The sequence below is a fragment of the Pelodiscus sinensis genome, chromosome 2, assembly GCF_052426305.1.
Source record: "Pelodiscus sinensis isolate ZL-2025 chromosome 2, ASM5242630v1, whole genome shotgun sequence".
Taxonomy (NCBI): Eukaryota; Metazoa; Chordata; order Testudines; family Trionychidae; genus Pelodiscus; species Pelodiscus sinensis.
The window spans coordinates 164162985-164186065 of NC_143053.1; the positions used below are offsets into that span (position 1 = coordinate 164162985).

Sequence of the window (23081 nt, forward strand, 5' to 3'; positions counted from 1 at the left end):
TTTCAACTCAAATTACATGGAATTGGTAAACTAACTTGCAACATGCTCTATTACTCATCTTCTTGAAAATAAGCAATTGTAAAAATTTTTCTTGCTCTTCATGCAAATTTCACTTTTAGTTTAAGATACTGTCTGAAGGAAATAGTTTTGAGAGTTGGTTTAAAAAATATGTTGTGTGGCCAAACAATTTGTGAAATTGTAATGCTTTTACATTCTCAGTACCACACTTTACAATTTCTAACAAGCATGCCTGTGTGGAAAGGCAGCAGCCATTTTGTTCTCAGTTGCTGTTGCCTTTACAAAAGAGGCAAATTAAGCTGATTCCTGTCTAAAATAAAAGTCATTTAAAACAAAAACATGGCTGCTATTTATGTATGAAAAAACATAACCCTTTCATGATGTGAACAAGTAATGCCAAGTCTCTCTTGTCATGTTTTAATTATAAGAAGCTCAGGATTTCAATAGTTTCAATGAATTCTTCCATTACCAAATCCTGGGAAACACAGTTGTTGTGAACTAATCAATAACAAGCCTGCTGGAGCTTAAATAGTCCCAGCATGAAAATTATAGTCTGTGAAGATTAAATTTGTTTTCCTGATGACTGAATTTGGCAATCAGCTTAATCAAGTATCAACATTATGCCATTGCCCATACAAATAACATGATGAAGTGACACAGAAGGTTTGATTCAAATTTTGTTTTTTAAGTTTGCTTCTCAATGCTGTTAAAATCCATTAGTAAAATGATCAGAATATTTCGATTTAGGGAGGAGTGAACAAGGACTTTAAAAAAAAACCACCAGGCTCCTAAACAGACTCAACATTTTAAGAGTACTTTCTTCCCTTTTTAAATTTATTCACATTCCAAAATGTAGGGCAAAAGTACTTGTTGACTGCGCGCCTTAAAGAGAGAAAACCAAGGAATCAAAAGTTTGGGGTTACATTCCAGCCGCCATTAATCCACTGTATCACAGCTAATGAAAGAAAACTACTAATGTTTCAATAGTTGTTTTGAAAAAATCTAAAACTTCAAATTAAGTTCTACTCGGATGAAAAAAGAATGGTATACCTTACTCAGTCAACCCAAACTGTGTATGCATGCACATCTGCTATTTCCATACTGTCGAAAATATTTATGTTTTTGCTTCTTCTGTTAGTTCTGTATTGCCAACACAGTTTGGAGAATGCGAGTTGGATTCTATTCCTTCTTATGGATGATTAGCAAAATGTATAATTTATCAGTTTTGCATAAAATCTCTGAAGGAAACAAGGTTGCACATCTGTAACTAAGGGCAGAATTTGGCAGATACTGAAATGCCAAAAAAGAGCAATTAGAATAAACATTTCACTTGCAAACGGAACTCATTTGCTGTGGAAATCACTGAGTGGAGACAAATATTGATCACCATGATGCTACTTTTACAGTGTCTTTTCTATTCTGAAAAGCAAATTTATCCTTTGAATTTGGGCTTTGTGTTTCCACTTCAAAAGAACCTAAACATTCAATATGAAATCCGGCCAAAAGTCCAGAGATTTCCTGTTTTCAGATCAAAACTACAGAACTGTGCTAATTTCCCACCACACACTGCAGACAATCGAGGTTTGCTCAACAGAAGACCTAGGACTACATGATCACCTCTACTAAGCCAAAGCTCACATTACATGAACTAAAGTTCACCTATGAAAGAAACTTTTCTCTAAAGAGAAAAGAGTAATTTAAAAGTACAGCAATAATCATTGTAAAACATTCCATCGTAAAACTGAAATTAGATCCTTTTAAAAAAAACCCTTTCTAAAGCAATATATGAAGAAAAAGATTAGCCTGAAATGTTGGTGTTGTTTGCCTCCAAATGTCCTGTCCTTCTGTAATCCCATATATTTTATCCTGCTTGAATCTGAAAGACTGACAATGCACTCTAAATTGCCCTTTAAATACACCACTCTAGTAACATCTTTTCTTTTCCTTATTGTACTATTTTATTTACAGAACTCAGATGACAATGCTATTAAAAGAAATGGTACACAGCTACTGAGATTTTTCTTTCTTTTTAATGTATGAGACTTCAGGAAAAATGGCTTTCTCCCTCCGTTCCTTATTCTATCTTAATGGAACTCAAGGAGGAGAAGTAGTTTATGCTTGTTTTCAAAGACTCACTGGACAGTGAAAACATACTTAATTAACTAAGCCTCCCTCTCTGCACTTATCCCAATGAACTGAATATCTTATCTGCCCATACACATGCAAAGAAAAAAAGAAAAGAAATTATTTTCAAATTGGTGGTGTTAAACTAGGAAAAAGAAAACATGAAAATTCAAGAGTTAAAGTCTCAACAAATGTATGTGCCAAATTATTTTTTCTTTGTTTCGAAGGACTTTTATTTTTATTACAAACATTTGCATTGTAAAATGATAAAAAGAAATAGTATTTTCTAATTCACCTGATGCAAGTACTGTAGTGCAATCTCTTTAACATGAAAGTGAAACTTAAATGTCCACTCAGTTCTACTTCCTGTTCAGCAAATCACTAAGACAAACAAATTTGTTTACATTTATGCTGCCGACTTCTTATTCACAATGTCACCTGACAATGAGAACAAGCATTCATATGACACTTTTATAGCCAGTATTTCAAGGTATTTGCATGCCGAATATGCTAAATATTCATATGCCCTTTCATGCTTTGGCCACCAGTCCAGAGGACAAGTTTCCATGCTGATAAGGCTAATTAAAAATGAAGTATTCATTAATTAAATTTGCAACTGACCTCCTTGGGGGAGAATTGTCTGGCTCCTGCTCTGTTCTACATACGTTCTGCCACATATTTATTATTACAGCAGTCTCAGATAGTGACCCAGAACATGGGGGGTTTTTTTTGGTTTTTTTTAAGGACACTTTCCCTGCAGATTTGACAAAATGCAAAGAAGGAACCTATGTGGAATTTCTAAAAATATCTATAACACTCGACTCAAGGTTAAGAATCTTTAGTGTCTTCCAAAATTGGAGCCTGTCAAGGTACGGAGCTTAAAATGGCAACATTCTGATATGGAAACTACAGAATTTTGAACCACCAGGAAAAAAAATAACTTTATGGTGGTAACATCTGACTCAGATGATGAAAATTAACATGAGTTGGTCAACACTACTTTGGATCATTAGGGAGAAGACCCAGTCATCAGCATGGAAGCATGTTCCCTGGAAGAGTGGTTGAAGTATGAAGGAACATATGAATCTTTAGAACATCTGGTATGTAAGAAGCTTGCAATACCGGCTGCAAAAGTGCCATGTCTGTTCCTACTTTCAGGTAACATTGTAAACAAACAGCAGGCAGCATTATTTCCCACAAATTATAATGAAGCCAGTTTGAAAGCAAGAAGGAGGACAGAGTGGATTTATAGGCTCGAAAGCATTACGCTATTTTTGAATGTAGTTATTTTTTTATACATACTTCCACATTTGTAAGTTCAACTTTCATGGTAAAGAGATTGCACTATAGTATGTACAATGGGGGAATTGAAAGATACCGTTTTTAAGTGCAAATATTTGTAATAAAAATAAATATAAAGTGGATACTGTACACTGAAAATGCAGAAAATATAAAAAATACATATCACATTCTACTATTTAACAGCACAATTAATCATGTGGTTAATCAGAATTTTTTATTGTGTGCTTAATCACAATTAAGATTTTTAATTGCTTGACAGCCCTAATTGTGTTACATATTTTGAGATTGGCTTGGTTACTGCTTAGAAATCAGCCCAGTACATCCTGCTCTATCCATTCATTGTCCATGTATAATTTACTCTGTCTTTATATTCCAAACATACCTTATCCATTGTTGTCGTACAATTTTGAAATGGTCGCTTGAGTGTTCCCTCTGATCTTAGCTACTACATTCTGATTCCAGAATGCAGATCCATTACCATCCCCAAACCAGTATCCATTACTACCCTAAACCAGGCTTAAGAAATAAAGCCTCACACACATCTAATTACTCATGTCAAGCCCAGCCTACACTATATTGGGACTTGGTAGGATCAAATATATCATTCAACCTATGGATATGGTCAGTGTTCCCTAAGCTGAATGGAGGCACAGCTTCACAGGTGATTAATCAGCCCTGCCCAGTCAGTCAGCTCCATGCACAGAGCCTTTAGCCTCTGACTGGGTGGGGCTGATTAATCAACTGTGATGTTGTACTGCCCTGCAGCTAGAGGGAACACAAGATATGGTACATTTTAGACCCTCATCAGTTTTCCAGCACTCATTTTGTTCCCTGGCCTGGACTATGGATGACAACTCTGTGAATCCCACTTCACAACCTGTACTTGACTGGGAGAATATCACATTAATGAAAAGTTTACAGTTCATCTTTGTCATGATCATAAGGAGTGCTGACCAGCACCTGGTTACTAAGGGGATAACTCAGGTACCTAGCAAAGGTGTCAGCTGGGGGGACAGCCAGTAATAATAAAGGTAGGAATTTCAAACTGGAAAAGAGTGGTTTTTCTCTCTCTCATCCTTGTTTTCAGATCAGATAAGTTTCACTCAGGTATTGAGACAGATGGGAGACGCTTCTCTCTCCAAGAACAGACTTCTTAAAATGTGTAAGTAGAGAAAAGTTTAGCTAGTCCATCAGGGTTTATTGTTTCCCTTGTTTGAGGGTTTGGAAATCACGTCTGAGCTGGCTCATTGTTTTTCTCTTTTGTAACTAAGGATTACAGACCAGGGACTTTCCCTGAATATATATCAAATTGTGGCTATATACCACCTAGCCAATTTACTATGCTTGCAACAGTAGTTTTGTTTTGATAATAAAAGAGTTTTATTTTTATTTTAATTAACTGGTATTGGCAAGGCTGTTCCCCACTCTGGCACTATGAATGCAGAAGCTGGGGCCCGCAAGAGTGCTCCCAAACCTTGCCTCTACAGGCACTGTTTACAAAAACTTCTCCTCAAAATCCTAATACCCAGATTTTAGGGAACTTGCTGCCACTTGTAGCCAGACAGGAACCCTCCCTCCCCCCACACACCCTTTTGCAACATCCATTTTTGCTTGCCCCTCTTAGATGCCTGAAGCACACAGGGCATAAACAGAGCAGTAAAATCAGCATAGTCTTTGAAGCTTTGACAGAAGGCCTGGATATGCTGGCTGCTGTGACCCTGGATGGATGTAAACAGAGATATGCCAATCACTGACCAAGAAGCTGCCGAGAAGTGCCCTTGACTAAAATCCACATTGATATGAACACACACTCATCCGGGGGGGGGGGAGGAATCTCTTGCCCAATAAAGAATGTCCAGTACTCACAATTTAGTTATCTCTCTTACAAGTATAAATTAAGTTGAAACTCCCTTGTAAGACCTGGCGTCACAAAGACGGACCAACACAATTTGGCATCTTAGATAAGAAAGAGGATACGGGCCCCTATGGGTATAAAGATGGGTCCAGCAGCACACTCACTCTGAGCATCAATCTACCATCTATCTGCTGGTCGGGTTAGGTGATTGGCCTCCCGAGTTTCCACGGGGACACCCACCTCGTATTCGTCTTTCCTAGGAATTGAGGGACAGGCCCTAGCCTGATACGCTGGAGTTGATAGGCACAGAAGGGGGTAAAAATTGTACCTGTATGTGTCCTTTGTCTTAAATGTACACATAGACTTAGAGCTCTTTAAAGATTAAGCTGTTACTTGGTACCATTATTTCTATTTTCTATCTTTATTTTCTTTGTAACCATTTTTAAGATCTATATTTGCTAGCAGTTAAGAAATAGAGCAATAGCCACTGTAACCATATGATTTATAAGGGTTTTTTTTTTTTTAATAAACCTGTAACTGTTTAAGCTTTAACCTAACTCCTTCAGTTGCTGTAACAGAACCAAGCACAATTTAAAAGAACTCCAGCTGGTCATAAGGGACAGATCCAGGCAGAGCTGACCATTTGGATCGTGTCGCTTCCAGAGGACAGATCCGTAGGGGCACCTCTCAGCCTTCCCTAGGCTGCCCGCTGTGAAGGTATCATGTATCCTAGCAGTCAAAGTCTGAGGTGTAATAAGCTCTCCCTGTAAACTCCGGGGCGTCTGTCGGCCTGTTGGCTGCCCACCATGAAGGGACCCCAGTCCTAGTGGTCAAAGACACAGATGTAAAACTTCTCGGGGCACCTGTCAGCCTTCTCTAGGCCGCCCGCTGTGACAGGACCTTGTGTCCCAGCAGTTGAAGACTTGGGTGTATAACACACACACACGCACTGCCCTGACCATTGGCTGACACCACTATCAAGTATTTTGATCCCTGAAACAAACAAACAAAAATAAACAAACAAACAAAAAGGGGTGAACACTTGAAACCAACCTCAGGGGTGCGCCAAGCTCTTTTTCCCCAAAAGAGCTTGAAAAAGAAAAGAAAAAGCAAGCTGTAGTCTCTGGTAGCTGACCCTTCAGTCAGAGGCATGCAGATACACACAGACAGACAGACCTTCCAGGACACAAAGATAAACCAATACCGGTTAATTAGAATAAAAAGAATAAACCCTGATGGATGATCTAAACTTTTCCCTACTTACACATTTTAAGTCACTGTGCTTGTGAGTGGGGAAGAATTGCTTCTCAGAAATGCCCAAGGACAGTGTGTGACTTTCCCGTGTGTGTGTGTGTGTGTGTGTGCGCGCACATGCGCGCGCATGTGCATGGAAGGGGAGGGGAGAGGAACCCATAGATATCAAACCTGATCCTGGCTGCTGCTGCTGGCTCCAGCTGGCAGAAAGGCTACAAAACAAATTTTCAAATTTCTTGGTAAATATTTTGTATCATTCTAGAATGTGTCATTAAAGTGTAAACCAAAATTAAAACTCAGAATTGAATTGATAATTGGATTTTTCACCTCTTTGGAATTATTTTGTTTGTAGCTTTGGTAGTGAAACTAAGGTAACCATTTTCTCTTAATATTAAGGTGGTGTTATATAGGCAAGTCTATGGAAGAAAACAGTACATGGATAAGTCTTCTTTATCTTACAGCTAACATGTTTTAAAAATGAAAAGGCCCATTGAATGTATGTTAGAAAGACAAGAAGAAATACACTCAATGGCTTGTCCTACATTTGCAAATCAGAGGCTGTAGAACAGGTGTGGGCAATAATTTTTTGAGGGGGGCCACTCCAAGATTGTGGAAAATGGTCGAGGGCCGTAGTCCTCCATGATATTAATGGAGATGTGGGGTCTGGGATGGAGGTTGGATACAGAAGGGCATTTGGGGTAAGGGACTGGTGTGCAGGAGGGAGACTGGAGTCTGGGAAGGAGTTGGGATGAAGCAGGCAGTTATGACCTAGGAAACTGGAGTGCAGGGGTTTGGGATGTGAACTAGGGTAGGAGGGGATTGTGATCTGGGGCAGGAGATTGGGGTTCCAGATCTGGGAGCAGGTATGAGTATAAGAGGGGTACAGAGGGTTTGGGTATGTTGGAGGGAGGGGAAGATAGTTGGGGCAAGAAAGGGCTGTGGTGCCAGAAGGAGGCTGTCGCCAATAGACTTACTTGCCAAACTAGCCTGTCTGCCTGTCGAGCTTAAAATGTTTCCCAGCCTGCCTGCCTGGCCATGTGCTTCATGAATAACTGAACCTAGGAGAAGGGGTGTGATTCTTCTTAACTGTCTGTTATTCCAACAAGCAGCTCCCATTGTCTGGTTTCTGCCAGAAACTGGCCAACGGGAATGTGCTGTGGGCGGGGCAGCTCCTAAAATTTCCCCCCTCCCCTCCAGTTTAAAAATAGAAATGGAGCCCTACAGCCACATTTCTGCATGGCCACGTTTCTGCATGGTGGCACGTTTCTGCCACGGAGCTGCGAGGCAAGCTGGAGAGCCTGCCTGGAGCTCCACGCTGCCTGCGCGAGCCAAATCTGGTGGCTTGGTGGGCTGGATCTGGCCCATGGGCCGTATTTTGCCCAGACCTGCTGTAGAAGATACAAGGAATTCTTTTTTTTTCACTCCCAGTATATCAATAGAGGATGCAGCTATAATATGACTACAATCAATATGGCTTGTATGCAGTAGGCACTAATAGTGTTGCCTGCAGTACTTACCACAACAAATACTGTTGTCTATTTACCACAACAAGTACTGTTATTACTGAAGTAATATGTTGAATTTCAGAATGGTGAACAAATCAGTTTTCACATATATATGTTCCAGTACCAGGCTACATTTACACTTAAAATGTTATAGCAGTAGTGCCACTGTAGTGCTTCAGTATAGACACTTACTCCATTGACAGAAGAACTTCTCCCATCCCTGTACATAATCCATCTCTCCGAAAGACAGCAGCTAAGTATATGAAATAATTCTTTTGTCAACCTAGTGCTGCCTATGCTGGGGGATAGAGTGGCATAGCTATATGTCTCAGAGATGTGGATTTTCACACCCCTGAGTGAAACAGCTATGCTCATCTAATTTTTCAGTGTATACCGACTGGGCTTTAGTGATCAAATATTGCCACCATTTAAGAGTTCTCAGCAACACCTGTGCAGGGGTTTAGGATGATAATTGAAGACTTTTTGCATCCATTTGAGAAGCCAGAGTAGAATTTTAAGTACCGTATTTTCATGCATATAACCTGCAGGTTATATGCGTTTTTACAAATCCCGTACCCCCTCTTCCCCCCCGTGGTGTATACTCGGGTGCGGGGTATACAAAATTTGTTAAACTCACCTGGTGAGTTCCTGCACAGTCTCCAGCCTCTGGGCAGAGGAGCACTCATCCCCCTGGTTCCTGTGCAGCTGCAGAAACCAAGGGGATGAGTGCTCTCTTGCCTGGAGGCTGGAGGCTGGTAGCTGTGCAGGAAGCGGGGTGGTGAGTGCCTGCAGGAACCCCCCTGGCACCATAAATTAATGAATATACCCCCAGCACAGAAAAGTCTTGTATACCCTGCGGGTTATACTCATGCGCGGGGTATACAAGATTTTTTTTACTCAATTTGGAAAAACTACGGGGTATATTAGGGTGCAGGGTATATTCACTAAAATACTGTAGTCAAAATGGAATGTTAGCCAGACACAAGTGTCAGCATCCCTTCTCTCACAAAAAATTCTATAAGCTCTTTAATAAGCACAAATGACTCTGACTTGGACTTCACATCTCAACCAAAAGAAATCAGTATTGTACATGCCTTCCATACTATATTACAGCATTGAAGCAAATCACAGTGTCACTTACAGTTGTGGCAGGTGGCACCACTGTATCCAGTCCCCTCACAAGTACATTTAAAGCTGTCCCACGTTTGGGTGCATTTGCCACCATGTTCACAGTGATTGGGCACACATCTGTCAGGACAAGGAGAAAAAACAATTCAACTACAAGATTTATGAATGGCCAAGTTTTGAGTTTCCCAGGTAATACATCATATCAATGCCAGTTTGTTTTACGTTCATAATGATCCTTATTATTTTAGGGAGATTAGCAGAATTCATAACAAGTTGTGCCAACACAAAAAAGATGATATATCGCAGCCCTGCTATAGTATCTTTTCAAACAAACAGTGGAAAAAGGCGACAATGGTGGGATGCATAAGTTTTTAAAGTCATGTATGACTAGTACCAGGCCAAGAAAAACATCACAAATCATGGATCTTTCTGTTCTGTTTTGCAGAAGAGGCCATGACCATGGATTCAAATCCCACAAGGCACTGAAAGTTAGAAGAGAAGAGCAGAGAGATTCTATTCATCTTTGTCTTGACCAATATGGGATAAGATGGAGGCAGCTTGCATACTGGCTGAGATGCAAGTTACTAAGCAGGCCAGCTAACAAGGGGAAGCAATGTTTAAAAGAGTGGCTAGCCATCCCTACGGAAAGGGGGCCTCCGTGCACTGCCTCCACTCCAAATGTCAGCTCTGCAGCTCTCATTGACTGGGAAGTGAAGCCGACGGAAGCTGTAGGGGGCAATGCCTGCTGGCAGCAGCACACAGACACTCCCTGCCCTTCTCCCCACCTAGGAGCTGTTGCCAGCAGTGAGGGTCCAGGCCTGCCAACAGGAGTGGAGAGAAGGGCAAATGGGGCCTGGCAATTGAAAAGGGCTCAGTGAGTGAGTGAGGGGGGGGGATGGAGTGAGCAGAGGAAGGGGCCTTGGAGAAAGAGCACAACAGGGCATGGCTTTCAGGGAAGAAGCAAGGCAGGGACAGGTTTTGGGTTTGCACCACTAGAAAGTTGGCAGCCTCACTGACTGGGCATGTGGAAGCCTTGTCATGCCAGAAGAGCATGTCCAGCAACGCACCTGGCAGCTCGCTGAGCATCAGCCAACACAGGTGCAACATTGCCCAAATATCAGGCAGATTGTATCCACTTGGGCAGGACTTACGAGTCTGTTTGGAGACCCATTGGTTGTTCTGCCCTGGAGCCTGGGATTGCTGTCTGCAGGCAGGCTACTAACTTTGCATTATTAAAACAAACCAGGTGCTTTGAACTTTGGAATACAAGCTTTAACAAGCTTTAATTCACTTGCGGCAAGCATAATTTACCTTTACTCCACCTACTCTCCAACTCTAGCTAAATTATTGCTGGAGAGTTGTTGAGCAAAAGAAAAAGAAAAGGTGGAATGGAAATGAATGAATATATGGGAAATTATATCAGAACATACATTTATTATTTGAAAGTCATAAAATGCAATTTCAAAGATTTGAGTTTGACCCATTTCTTTCCTATCAAAGATTCATTTAAATAGGAATTATCATAATACTTTTGCTTTTTGAAACTATTACTTTTCTGTTCTTGGAGTATGCTTTGAAATCTCATTTCAAAGAACCATTTTTTCCCTTTATTAAATTTCTTTTCAGCCAGTCTCAGGATAGACTCTATTTTCTGATCAAGGGTTAAAGGAATTTTTCTTTCATGTGGAATTTGTCCAAATAATATTTGTAAGCTGCACTTCTGCATTTTTACAGTAAGAGACGATAAAGAGACCTCCTACCAACCAAAACAAATGAAAATATTTTATGGAGACATAGTGCAAATTAAATTATAGTTATCACCAGGATACTTTTGAAATTCATAGCATCCCTGTGACAGCTTACACTAGCCTCTTTGTTAATACCCACAATACACCTTAATACATAATAAAGGTCTATCTAACAGGTTTGGAATTACTAATTTTGGAAACTATTATTGCATGCATCACTTTCATTTTGTAGGGATGTTGCATATGTATCCAGAATAATTTTTATGAGAGAAACACATTACACACTTGGACATAGTGCAGTTTACCTCCTTCTTCAGAACTTGTTTTTATATACACAAAGTAAAAGATGTTTTGTACTATACCATCTATCTACATTCTTTATTATCCTACAATGAATGAGTGTGCCACTGAATTCTGTTAGAGAATTTAAAGAGAAAAGAAACATGCTTAAAGAATTATTTGAATGAAAACGAAAACAGTTTTATACCTTTAATATTAGGGTAAAATATTCTTTAGGGATCTGTTATATATAACAGCAAATTTCCAATTATATGGAAAATTTCAATTTTTCTATAAATCTATGGATGGCTGGTGTTTTGATGATACTTTCAAAGTAGTCCCATTTACATAAATTTGTCCCACAGTTCTGTACATCTAGACAAGTCCTTAATTCTGAATGTAATTTTCTCTTTGTTTTTAAATCCTGTCAGCTACACTCAGCTTTTATTTTCATAACCACACTGTGATTTCATAAACATTGAAACCCTAAATGCATATCTTGCAATATATTTGATAAATTTCCTTCTTCTCTAAAGCTTCTATATGTGTCACTTTGGATGTATTTCCGTCCTTGTTTCTACATGAAAATATATTTGCTTTAAAAGATAATTTTCTATTGCCCCCCAAATAAAAATAAAACAAATTACATTAATTTGTACAGATATTTACATGAAATTTAAATACTATTGCCAATATCCAATTTTGCATTTTATTTCTATATAACTTATTTTTATAGCAGTATGAGTGGTAAAGCTAATGTTTTATTGGAAGCCTAACAAATATATCATCTTAATTTAAGTAAATATGAAAACTAATATGCATATTTATCGACACCATCACCTTCTGCCTGAGCACATTTTTATTTAATTTATTTACATCATTGGTTGAAAGTTTTAAGTCAAATCTGTCCAACAAATCACAACTCCCTATTGATAATTTTGTAGGGAAGCTAGCTTAAGCCAACTTCATCTGAAATATTAATATTTTTACTTTACTAAATATTAAGTTGATACAATTCAATGTGGAAAGTGAATCAAACTATAGGGAATTTTAAGTAGCCTGAATCTAACAACTTAAATATCATTTGGTGAAGACACCAAGATAAATACTTATTGTGATGGAAAACCACAGCCAGACCAGGGCTGTCTCTGCTGGCTCCCTTGGAAGAGCAGTGGGAACTATCTGGAGTTCTCTGCTTGGTGTCTGCTGCCACTGGAGTCCTGCTTTTGACACTGTGACTGTTACTCTTGTCTCTGTGTTTTTATTAATTGTCCCCCATATTTGCTTCAGACGTGGGTTATGAAACGCCTCCCCTTAGTTTGGGGGAGGGACCTTTAGATGAGAGGGGCAAGATTCTCAATAAGTGCCATGACACACTGCTCCCAGACAATCTCCAGTGACTCATCACTCAGGCATGGAGCTGCAGCTTATCTGCACTTTCTCATCATATAATCGGAGCCCCAGCGACTTACCCCTTAGGTATTCTGCAACAGAGCCCAGGTCAGATGACTGCCAGACACATGTGTTCATTGAACCTACAAAAGCTGTAGGTTAGTTAGGAACAATCCCGCAGTGTTACAAAGTCCCTAGCCTTCCTGCCCAGCTCTGTTCCATCCCACTTCAGCTTTGTCTGTTATGCCCTCTTGTAATCATGCTCTAGCACTCCATCCCTTCCTCATGACCCCACCCCTCGCTTCAACTTTTGGTCTGGAGCCCAACTATAGCTACAATCCTAATTTGTGGTTTGTTTATAGACTCTGACCTCAATTCTGTCCAATAGCCTGTCCCCAGATACCAGTTTCACATTGCCCTCACTCTTGTCCTGAGTCTACAGCCAATCCAACCACAAGGCGTGACCAGATAGAATCCATAACCTGACACTTACATTGTTGCAGAAAGTGTAAGCATTTATGCTCTATTTGCACTTGAATTGCATCCTTACACAATTTCGTGCTTTAATTTCTTTTTTGTGATATAGACCTCCATCATACTTCACCTTATGGCTCCCTCACATCTCCAATATCTTCTAATCCAGAGGTGGGCAAAAGGGCCTCTGCCACTCCCCCGCCTTCAAGTTCCAATTGGCCTGGGAGCAGGGGGAGCATGCAAAGTTTCCTCCGCCCTGCCCTGGGAGTAGAGAAGCAGGGAGGTATCCTGGCCCCACCCCTTCTGCTGAGGCCCCACCCCTTCTGGTGTGGTTCTGGGCCACTTCAAAAAGCTCTGACATGGTCCCCGACAAAAAAATATTGCCCACTCCTGTTATAATCTTTCAGTCAGCACCTCTACAACACACCAAACATACACCCCCATTTTGGCTCCAATGTACTAAAATTCTCATCCATGTCTTCTGCTTTTGTCTTGACTCTTTCATTCTCTTTGGCCTCTCATTTCCCAGCTCTCCTGATGCCAGGTCAAAGAAATATGGCCATAATCTCTCCATTTTTAAATAAAACTATTGACTGTCCATTGTTTTCAGGGCAAAGTTCAGTATTACCCTCCTTACTGAAACCATCTTGGACTTTTCTGCAAATTTTCACATGAACATTTTTATCTATTTTCTATTTTGTCTACTTTTATTTAGCACTGGCCATGTCTATTTCTTCACAGACTCTTGTCAACTTTCATGTAAGTAAAGTTCCTGCCATGTTACAGTTTCTTGTATTTGTCACTTACTCAATTTTGCGGTTCGTCACCTATCACACGATAGCACATATTTTGGGCCTTTCCTTTTATGGTATATCTCACTTTCTTTCTATGGTATATTTTTATTTTAATTGTGTGACTGTGTTATTTACACTTGGTTGGGTGAAGTCATTTCTTTTATTGGACCAGCTTCTGTTGGTGAGAGACACAAGCCTTTGAGCTTACACAGAGCTTTACTTCAGGTCTGGGAAATTTACACAATGTCACAGCTAAATACAAGATGGAACAGACTGTTTAGCATAACTAGCTCACTCATATTTCATAGGAACCATTCAAGAATCATCAGTTCTAATTCAAGGTCTCAGTCTTATCTTCAAAGATCTGAATGTTTGCATCCCCATATAGCTAGCAGACTGGGTAAGGCTCCTGGATGAGGGTCACACACAATATATCTTCTTGGGCAGAATGGAACTTTCTGTGTAAAGATAAAGTTAATCCTTGTTCCAGATAAAGCTTCTTAGGGACTAGTCCCAGATAGTAGAATTCCCACAAAGGACCACTTCACATTTCACCCTTTTCTGCTTCAAGTACTAGGCTTACTTCTTTGATCTTGTCTTCTCTAACATAAACATTAACAATATTTAACCTCTAATAATACAAACAAAAACCTCTACCAAAACATTTCACTGAATAGAAAATTCAACTTGAGGGGACAGAGTGTGAAAAAGAAATAAATCATATATAAAAGATGTTAATCTCATCACTTACTGCACTGCTAAAACACTCAGGGTATGTCTACACTACCCCCCTAGTTCGAACTAGGGGGGGTAATGTAGTCATACGGAGTTGCAAATGAAGCCCGGGATTTGAATTTCCCGGGCTTCATTTGCATAAAGCCGGCCGGCGCCATTTTTAAATGCTGGCTAGGTAGGACCCCGTGCCGCGGCTACACGCGGCACGGACTAGCTAGTTTGGATTAGGCTTCCTATCCGAACTAGCTGTACACCTCGTGGAACGGTGGCACGGACTAGCTAGTTCGGATTAGGCTTCCTAATCCAAACTAGCTGTACACCTCGTTCCACGAGGTGTACAGCTAGTTCGGATTAGGCTTCCTAATCCAAACTAGCTAGTCCGTGCCGCGTGTAGCCGCGGCACGGGGTCCTACCTAGCCAGCATTTAAAAATGGCGCCGGCCGGCTTTATGCAAATGAAGCCCGGGAAATTCAAATCCCGGGCTTCGTTTGCAACTCCGTATGACTACATTACCCCCCCTACTTCGAACTAGGGGGGTAGTGTAGACATACCCTCAGATACTACCAGATAGAATAGGGCAGAACATTAACACATAGCTGGGTATGAAAAAATCCTTTAAATACAACACTGTGTTGAATTTCTCAAAATGGAATTCAGTATTTTCTTTTTCATCTGCAAAGCCTTACCTAATCTTGCTTACATCACAAACCTTTTTCCTCTTGCTTTTCTTTCGGCTCCTTCTAATCCTCTCCTTACTGGCTCCTTCATCTCCTTCTGTTTCATATCTGTTAAGCTGCCTAATACGGTTTTGGTGTCCTTTTAGATCTTTTTCCCTGAGTAGTCTCTCTTGCCTCCTTCAAATTTCTTTAAATCCATTCCTTCTGTTAACCCTTCTTATCTCAACTGTCTTCTGTTTTGCCTTGTTTGTCTTTGTAGAAGGAACTGTATCCTATTATATACATTATGAACATGTGGGTGATATTTTGGTTTATCCCCAGAGAAATAGATTATAGAATGTAAAAGTTACAGGTAGGGGTTAAAAGCCAATACATTAAAGGAGTAGTGTTGTCCTAACGCTGTCCCTTGTAAATTTGCATAATGATACAGTAACAAAATGGATATGCATGCTTCCACCATCTCTTTGTAGGTGCTGAGGGAGACCTTCTGCACATGCACATATTTTATTCCAGATTATGTAGCAAGATTACCTATACCTGTATGTGCAGTGAATGCACCTCAGAATTAATTTTACTCCAGCTGCCTCCCACACCCCTGCAGAGTCATCGCTGGGTCATAGCTCTGCTGCCAGGCTCCTGGCTTTGCTGCCACAGGGCAGCCCCACAACTGGGTTTCAGCCCCACTGCAGGGCTCCTTACTACCAGCCTTCCACAGGACTCCCTGGTCCCGAACATCCATGGTCCTTCCAGACCAAGGATGTTGCCAGACCAGAGAGTCCCGGTTAAAAGAGGTTCAATCTGTAATAATTTCTCCACTTAATCCATCACTTTAGACTGAATTAGGTCTAGTAGGAAGATATCCAGACTTAAAATAAAGACATCAAAGAATGGAGAATTCGCCAAATTGTTCCAATGGATAATTATCCCCATTGTTTAAAAAATACCTTATTTATTGGCTGAGTTTGTCTAACTTCAAGCACCCAAGTTGTCTATGTCTGAATGTAAGAAGGATTTTTATGGTAACTAATATGAGAAGGAGAACTGATTTAAGCACTTCACTTTCTGTGGTCATGAAGAGAAAAGTGAGACTCTATATAGACTTTTAAAGGACATTTGACTTTAATACCCTATGACATTCTGATTAAAGAATGAGTTTTATACAATACCAATACAATACACATTAAATGAATCAAGAATTGATTAATAGATTTCAACAATAGTTGTCACTGGGGCAGGATCCTTGGGTAAGAGCATTTTTAGGGATTTTGGAGAGATCAGAACTAGTCTTGATGTGATTCAACATCATCATCAATGATTTGGAAGTAAATATAATCTTTAATAAAATTTGTGGATGACAAAGATTGGTTAAATGGTAAATAGCAATGAAGATAAGGCGGTTGTAAAGAATGAGCTGGATCATTTAAGGTAAGTTGGGTCTGTGATAATGTATTAACTGAAGTCGGGCAGGCTTAATGCTGGTGGAACATTGTTAAAATTAAGTTATTAAAATTGCAGTACAGGCAGTCCCCGACTTACGCAGATCCGACTTACGTCGGATCCGCACTTACAAACGGGGCTTTTCTAGCCCCGGATTTCGTGGGCGGCGGGACCGCCCAGAGCGCAGCGGTCCCGCCACCGCGTCCTCCGGGGCGAGAAAAGCTGCTCTGGGTCTCCTTGGTGTGCTGGGGGAGACTCCCCAGCACAGCAGGGAGACCTGAGCAAAGCCGCACAGGCAGCGGACCCCGCTGCCCGTGCGGCTTTGCTCCTTTGCCCCGGAGCAAAGCCGCACAGGCGGCAGGGTCCCGCCGCCTGTGCGGCTTTGCTCGGGTCTCCCTGCTGTGCTGGGGGGGACTCCCCCAGCACAGCAGGGAGACAGGAGCAAAGCCGCAGAGGCAGGGGACCCCGCCGCCTGTGGGGCTTTGCTCCGGGGCAAAGGAGCAAAGCCGCAGAGGCGCAGGACCCCGCCGCCTGTGGGGCTTTGCTCCGGGTCTCCCTGGTCTGCTGGGGGGGGAGGGGGAGACTAGGGAGACCAGGCTTTTGTTGTGGATGCCTGGGGTGGAGCAGCTGGGGTGCTGCCGAGTTGGTCCTGGGGGGACCTACCCGGCAGCGCCCCAGCTGTTCTGTCCCAGGCTCCAGATTCAGCCACTGTTGAAACTGATCAGTGGCTGATTCCAGGAACTGGGGGCAGAGCAACTCTGCCTCGGGCTTCCTGTAGTCAGCCCCTGGTCAGTTTCAGCAGCAGCGGCTGAATCAGGAGGCAGTTCCGAGTTACGTACAAATTCAACTTAAGAACAAACCTATAGTCCCTATCTTGTACGTAACCCGGGGACTGCCTGTACATACATAGTATTTGAACTTTCTTTAATGATGGTGGATGGATGACTGTAAAACTCATATTCAAATTTCTGTATTTTCCTATCAAGAGCAATATCTGTACACATACACGTTATATAACTCTCAGGGTTGGGACAGACCTCATGATAAAAACAGCCATTAATCATTGCTGAGTCGCACCTACAGCAATGGCTATTCCCCTCAGATAAAGTGGTCAATTGCTACCTATTAAAAAGCAACACAGCCTGAGGAAGCACCTTGATTCTCAATATAATAGATAAAACCAGTTTACAGAACAATGAATCAGGTATGAGTCACACAGGACAACTACACTGAAGGACTACCTTATGAACTCCTTCCATCCCCATCATCTTTTGTATCTGCAAGCCCTGGAGTCAGAACAGTCACATGGCAGGGATTTGGAAGAAAACAAGGTTCTTTTTACAATACTGGATCCTAAGAAGCAAAGTCTTTACCTGCCAGCTAGAAGACCCCACCTGCCACAGTTGGACAAGATACAAAAGCTGAGTCTATAGAACGCTTTGTTACTTTGAACGCAAGTTTTATAAAATAATAACTCAAGTTTGTCTTTGTCAGTCTGTTGTTAGTATTCTTAGCATTGTGTGATTATCTCTTCATTTATTTAATGAAGCCTAAATACATTTATTACAGGACTGGAATGAACTTTACACTATTGGATGAAGGAGAAAGATCCAAAGCAGAAATGACCTATGGTATGTGTATGGTCCTTTGGGAACAGAGGGACATGGAATTTCTGTGTTACTACAATGAAAGGAACTTCATATCACCAGAATCTATTTATTTGGTGTTGAGTGACTGGTGTTTCCAAGGAGACCGCTTAAATTTGATATTAAGACTTGTGGAGTTAATAAGCAGCATGGTTAGCTGGAGTGTCTCAGGAGTTAGAGTCACAGCTGGTGCTGGGTTAATGTCTCTGTTAGTGAACAGCCTGCACTGAAGTGGAACCCATATTCTTGCAATAACCAGGAGCATGATAAGACTCATTTAAACAAAATGCATTTTAATAAAGCTAAATACACATTTATATATCTGGGAACAAAGACTGCAGGCCATAGCTACAGAAAGGGGGACTGGAATGAAGTCCTGGAATAATTGAGATGTCACAGCAAACAAATAGCTTAATCTTGAATTCTTAGAGAGATGTAGTGGCAAGAAAAGCTCACACAACCATTGGGTACAAGTTGTGGGTCACTTCTGTATACAGCTTTGGTGATATTGATCCCAGAATATTATGTACAGTTATGGTGTCCACATTTTAAAAGTTTAAAAATGTTTCAAGTGAAAAATGAGCCACAAATGTGATTCAACTGATGGAGAAAATGCCTTATAATGAAATACTTGAAGCACTCGTTTTATCTTACCAAAAAAGAAGACTGAGGGTATGCCTACACTAGCCCCCTAGTTCAAACTAGGGAGGCTAACGTAGTCATTCGAAGTTGCAAATGAAGCCTGGGATTTAAATATCCCAGGCTTCATTTGCATCTTCCCGGGTGTCGCCATTTTTAAAAGTCCCTTAGTCTGAACTCCGTGCCCACGGCTACACATGGCACGGAGTAGGTAGTTCAAATAAGGATCTCTAATTCGAACTACCGTTACTCCTCGTTGAACGAGGTTTACCGGTAGTTCGAATTAGAGATCCTAATTCGAACTACCTACTCTGTGCCGCGTGTAGCCGCGGGCACAGAGTTCGGACTAAGGGACTTTTAAAAATGGTGGCGCCCGGGAAGATGCAAATGAAGCCCGGGATATTTAAATCCCGGGCCTCATTTGCAACTTCGAATGACTACGTTAGCCTCCCTAGTTTGAACTAGGGGGCTAGTGTAGACGTACCCTGAGAGCTGACTTGATCTCAGTGTGTGAATACTTTTACATGGAGAAAGTACTGAGTACTGAAGAGCTCTTTAATGTAGTTGAAAAAGGATTAGCAAGAATCAAAGGCTAGAAGCTGATTCCCCCTTTTCATGTCTTCCAATCATGCCTACAGCCCTTTCTAGAAGATATACTTTAGCCAAACAAAAGATATTAGGCATAATATAGGGTGAAGCTTACCGGCCTGCAATACACAGCTAGTCAGACTAGGTTATTTTACTGTCAACATATTAAAATGACAGAAGAGAAAGATTGTAAAATTAATTCCAGTTCACAATAATCCCCAGACTAGTTTGATTTGCTGCTGACTTCTAACCTGATCTTCTGCACATGCATAAAATTAAATGATAAGGGCATTAACAGATCCTTAGTGAGCCAAAAAGAACACTGTTTGTTTCTTATTTATTATGGCCTTAAAGACTACAAATCTGTGAACTGCAGGATGTTATCAGTGGTAGTTCTCTCCTTATGCTCAGGTCTGTAATTGAGTACTTCGTTAAGCAAATAGAATATAAGAAATAATAGAAACGCTTGATACTTAATCACAGACAGATCAGATGATACTAGGAAACCCATCAGAGTTGAAAAAGACCTACAGTTACCTGCTTCTGTCAGATTTTATATCCAAAGACGACCAATTAGAGGGAAAACAGCTGATCTGAATCTAGAGAAACTCAGTTCTTGCAATTTAACAAGTGTTTAATGTGACTGAACTTCTCACAATAGGACTGTCATCCAATATTCAAGGCAACATATTAAAATGACAGAAGAGAAAGACTGTAAAATTAATTCCAGTTCACAATAATCCCCAGACTAGTTTGATTTGCTGCTGACTTCTAACCTGATCTTCTGCACAGGCATAAAATTAAATGATAAGGGCATTAACAGATCCTTAGTGAGCCAAAAAGAACACTGTTTGTTTCTTATTTATTACCAGTGTGTGGACTTCACATTACTATGGAGCATGTTCTCAAGCTTATTTTATCATATAGGCTAAAAACCACAAAATGCCTAGCAGTTTTAAACAGTGTGATTTACAGAGAGAAATCAGTATTAAAATATGCAGTGACATTTCATTAAGCAAAGTTCCTTTAGGGCACATTCATAGAAAAGGCTGCCAAACTGTTATAAGTGCTAACTCCAGAACAATACGGTGCTGTTACCAACTGTTTGCAACAGAAAGATTAATGAAAAATTGATGCAATTAAAAAAGGCAAAGAAAAAAAGCAGCAAATGGATTTCGACTAAGTTATCCTTTTGGCTTTGATCAAATTCAGGAATGATAATTTTTTGCTTGTATGAAATAATATTTGCTAGTCTATGTATGTCACTTTTGAATAATTATAAAAATTATTAATTTAATAATAAAATATACTGTATATCTATAACCCAATTGGGGAAGACTATAGAACCACAAAAGTTCAAAAAAAGCAGTAAATTAAACCTGAGTGAAGCCAGACTGCACACTTTGACCTTTTGGTAAACAAGGTCTGGGCTAGAGCTTCAGCTGGTGTGATTTACTGTCGATCCACTGAAGCCAATATAGAGTCACTGATTTAAAGTAGAAGAGAAGCATAGGGGGCTGGTCTGGATGACCTCCTGAGGTCTCTTTCAGCCCTATGATTCTATGATTCTAAGGGCTTTATCAGAATAAAAGGGAAGATGAATGTGACTCAAAGCCTCTACCAAAAATCTTCTATTATCAGCCACTATGTATTCAAAGATAGAGACTATGAACTTGAGTGCTCCAGCTGATGTCAACTGCAATGATGCTAAATAGTGGTCGATTAGACAGATGTTCTCTGAGAATAGTCAAGACCCAAGCCAAACACGCTTTTGTACATTACACTCTTTACACCCTAAGTGAAAACACATAAAAGTCTAATATCTTGAAGTTATGTCTCTACCACAATCATGCATCCATGACTGGCCCATGCCAGTGGACTCAGGCTCCTGGGATTTGTACTGAGATGCTGTTTAATTACATTGTAAACATTTGGGCTCAGGCTCCTACCTCACAGATCCTCCTACCTCACAGGTCTAACAGCAGTGTTTAATTGCTCTGTAGACACCCACTGAAGATGGTCAGCTAGGGTTCAGAAGTAACTCAAGCTACGTCTACACTATGAGTTTTCTCAGCAAAGAATATGCTACTGAAGAACTCATTTGCATGAGGAGCAATCTCATTTGCATATTTTCTGCTGATCGGTCTCTTCACTAGGGTTTTTGTGCAAAAACAAGCAGTGTGGACGTTTCCTTTTTTGTGCAAAAACCCCTTTTCCTGCAAGATTCTTATGCCCCAAAAAAGGAGGTTTACCAATCTTGCAGGAAAAGGGTTTTTTGCGAAAAAAGGAAATGTCCACACTGCTTGTTTTTGCAAAAAAAACCTAGTGAAAAAACGGATTGCAGAAAATATGCACATGTGATAGTGACTCATGCAAATGAGTCCCTCATTAGCATATTTTTGCTGAGAAAACTCGTAGTATAGACATAGCCTCAGGGAGTCACTAGCAGCTAGAATCTGTATAGGTACGTTTGAGCCTACTGAGGCTCAAAACCTTGTATTACTCTTGATGGGATAGAGACAAAGAGGTTGTGATGAGTAATTGCTAGATTTGGGAATTTCTAGGCAAATATGAGAGCTACACTGTATAATTCTGCTTTTTGTTTTGTATAGCTGAGTTTGCTATTAATACAAATGAAAAGAAATAGATGCAATTAGAACCTGTCACCAAATTGATGCCGAAGTAAGTTATATCAGGACCTCTGCCAAAAAACCCTACTTGGAATGGGTGAGAAATACAATCAGAACTGTACAGCCCTAGGTGGATGCAGAATTTTGATCTGCATCCAATATGCAAAAATGGTCCGTGGATAGCCACGGATTTGCATGACTCTAGATTAAAAAAAATGTGTATCTGTAGCCGAGCCACAATCTGCAAAACTGGTTTGTGGATATCGGTGGATTTGCAGGGTTCTGAAGATCTGAGCCTCCTGCAAATATTCTCATTTTTGTTCCCTGGTCCTTCTATGGGCCACATTGAACAGTTTTCTGTTTCCATTGCACTGATTGCAAACTAATGTCACATTAACATGTAATGAAATTTGTATACTCTCTTTGACCGTTTGAGAAGGCAAAAGATCTCTCTTAGCTTGAGACCAAGCCATAAAATCATTAATTGATGTCTTGTTAATTATTTAGTCAGCTACTTTTTACAACTTGAGTTAAATATGGCCCCTGTGATTTTATGACAACTTTCTTTTACAGTCAATGTAGTGCATTTGGGGAGAGTTTCTCCTGTTTTGGAATAATTCTTTGAAAGATGGCAATTATCATCAGGTCATTCATACACCGATGAGCAGACCACAGAATAGAATAACGAATGCATTTGCCTATAATCAAAATAAGTACCCGCATGATCGCTCAATAGGCAAATGCCAAATTTTATCTCTAAATTAGTTTATTATTAGTTTTACCTAGTGAGGATAAAGAAGCTGATGATTAGGAATCAAAATATTTCCCTCCCTTAATTTAAAGAACTTCTCAGAAA

General features: G+C 40.4%; 1 protein-coding gene across 1 annotated transcript in view; it reads right to left on the reverse strand.

The window, feature by feature from the left end:
• Window positions 1-23081, reverse strand: part of CNTNAP2 (contactin associated protein 2) — a 1659707-nt gene that overhangs the window by 563537 nt on the left and 1073089 nt on the right. Inside the window, exon 11 of the mRNA XM_075921713.2 lies at window positions 9200-9306. Within this exon, the coding sequence (XP_075777828.2) occupies window positions 9200-9306 (107 nt within the window). The remainder of the gene's footprint in view (window positions 1-9199; window positions 9307-23081) is intronic.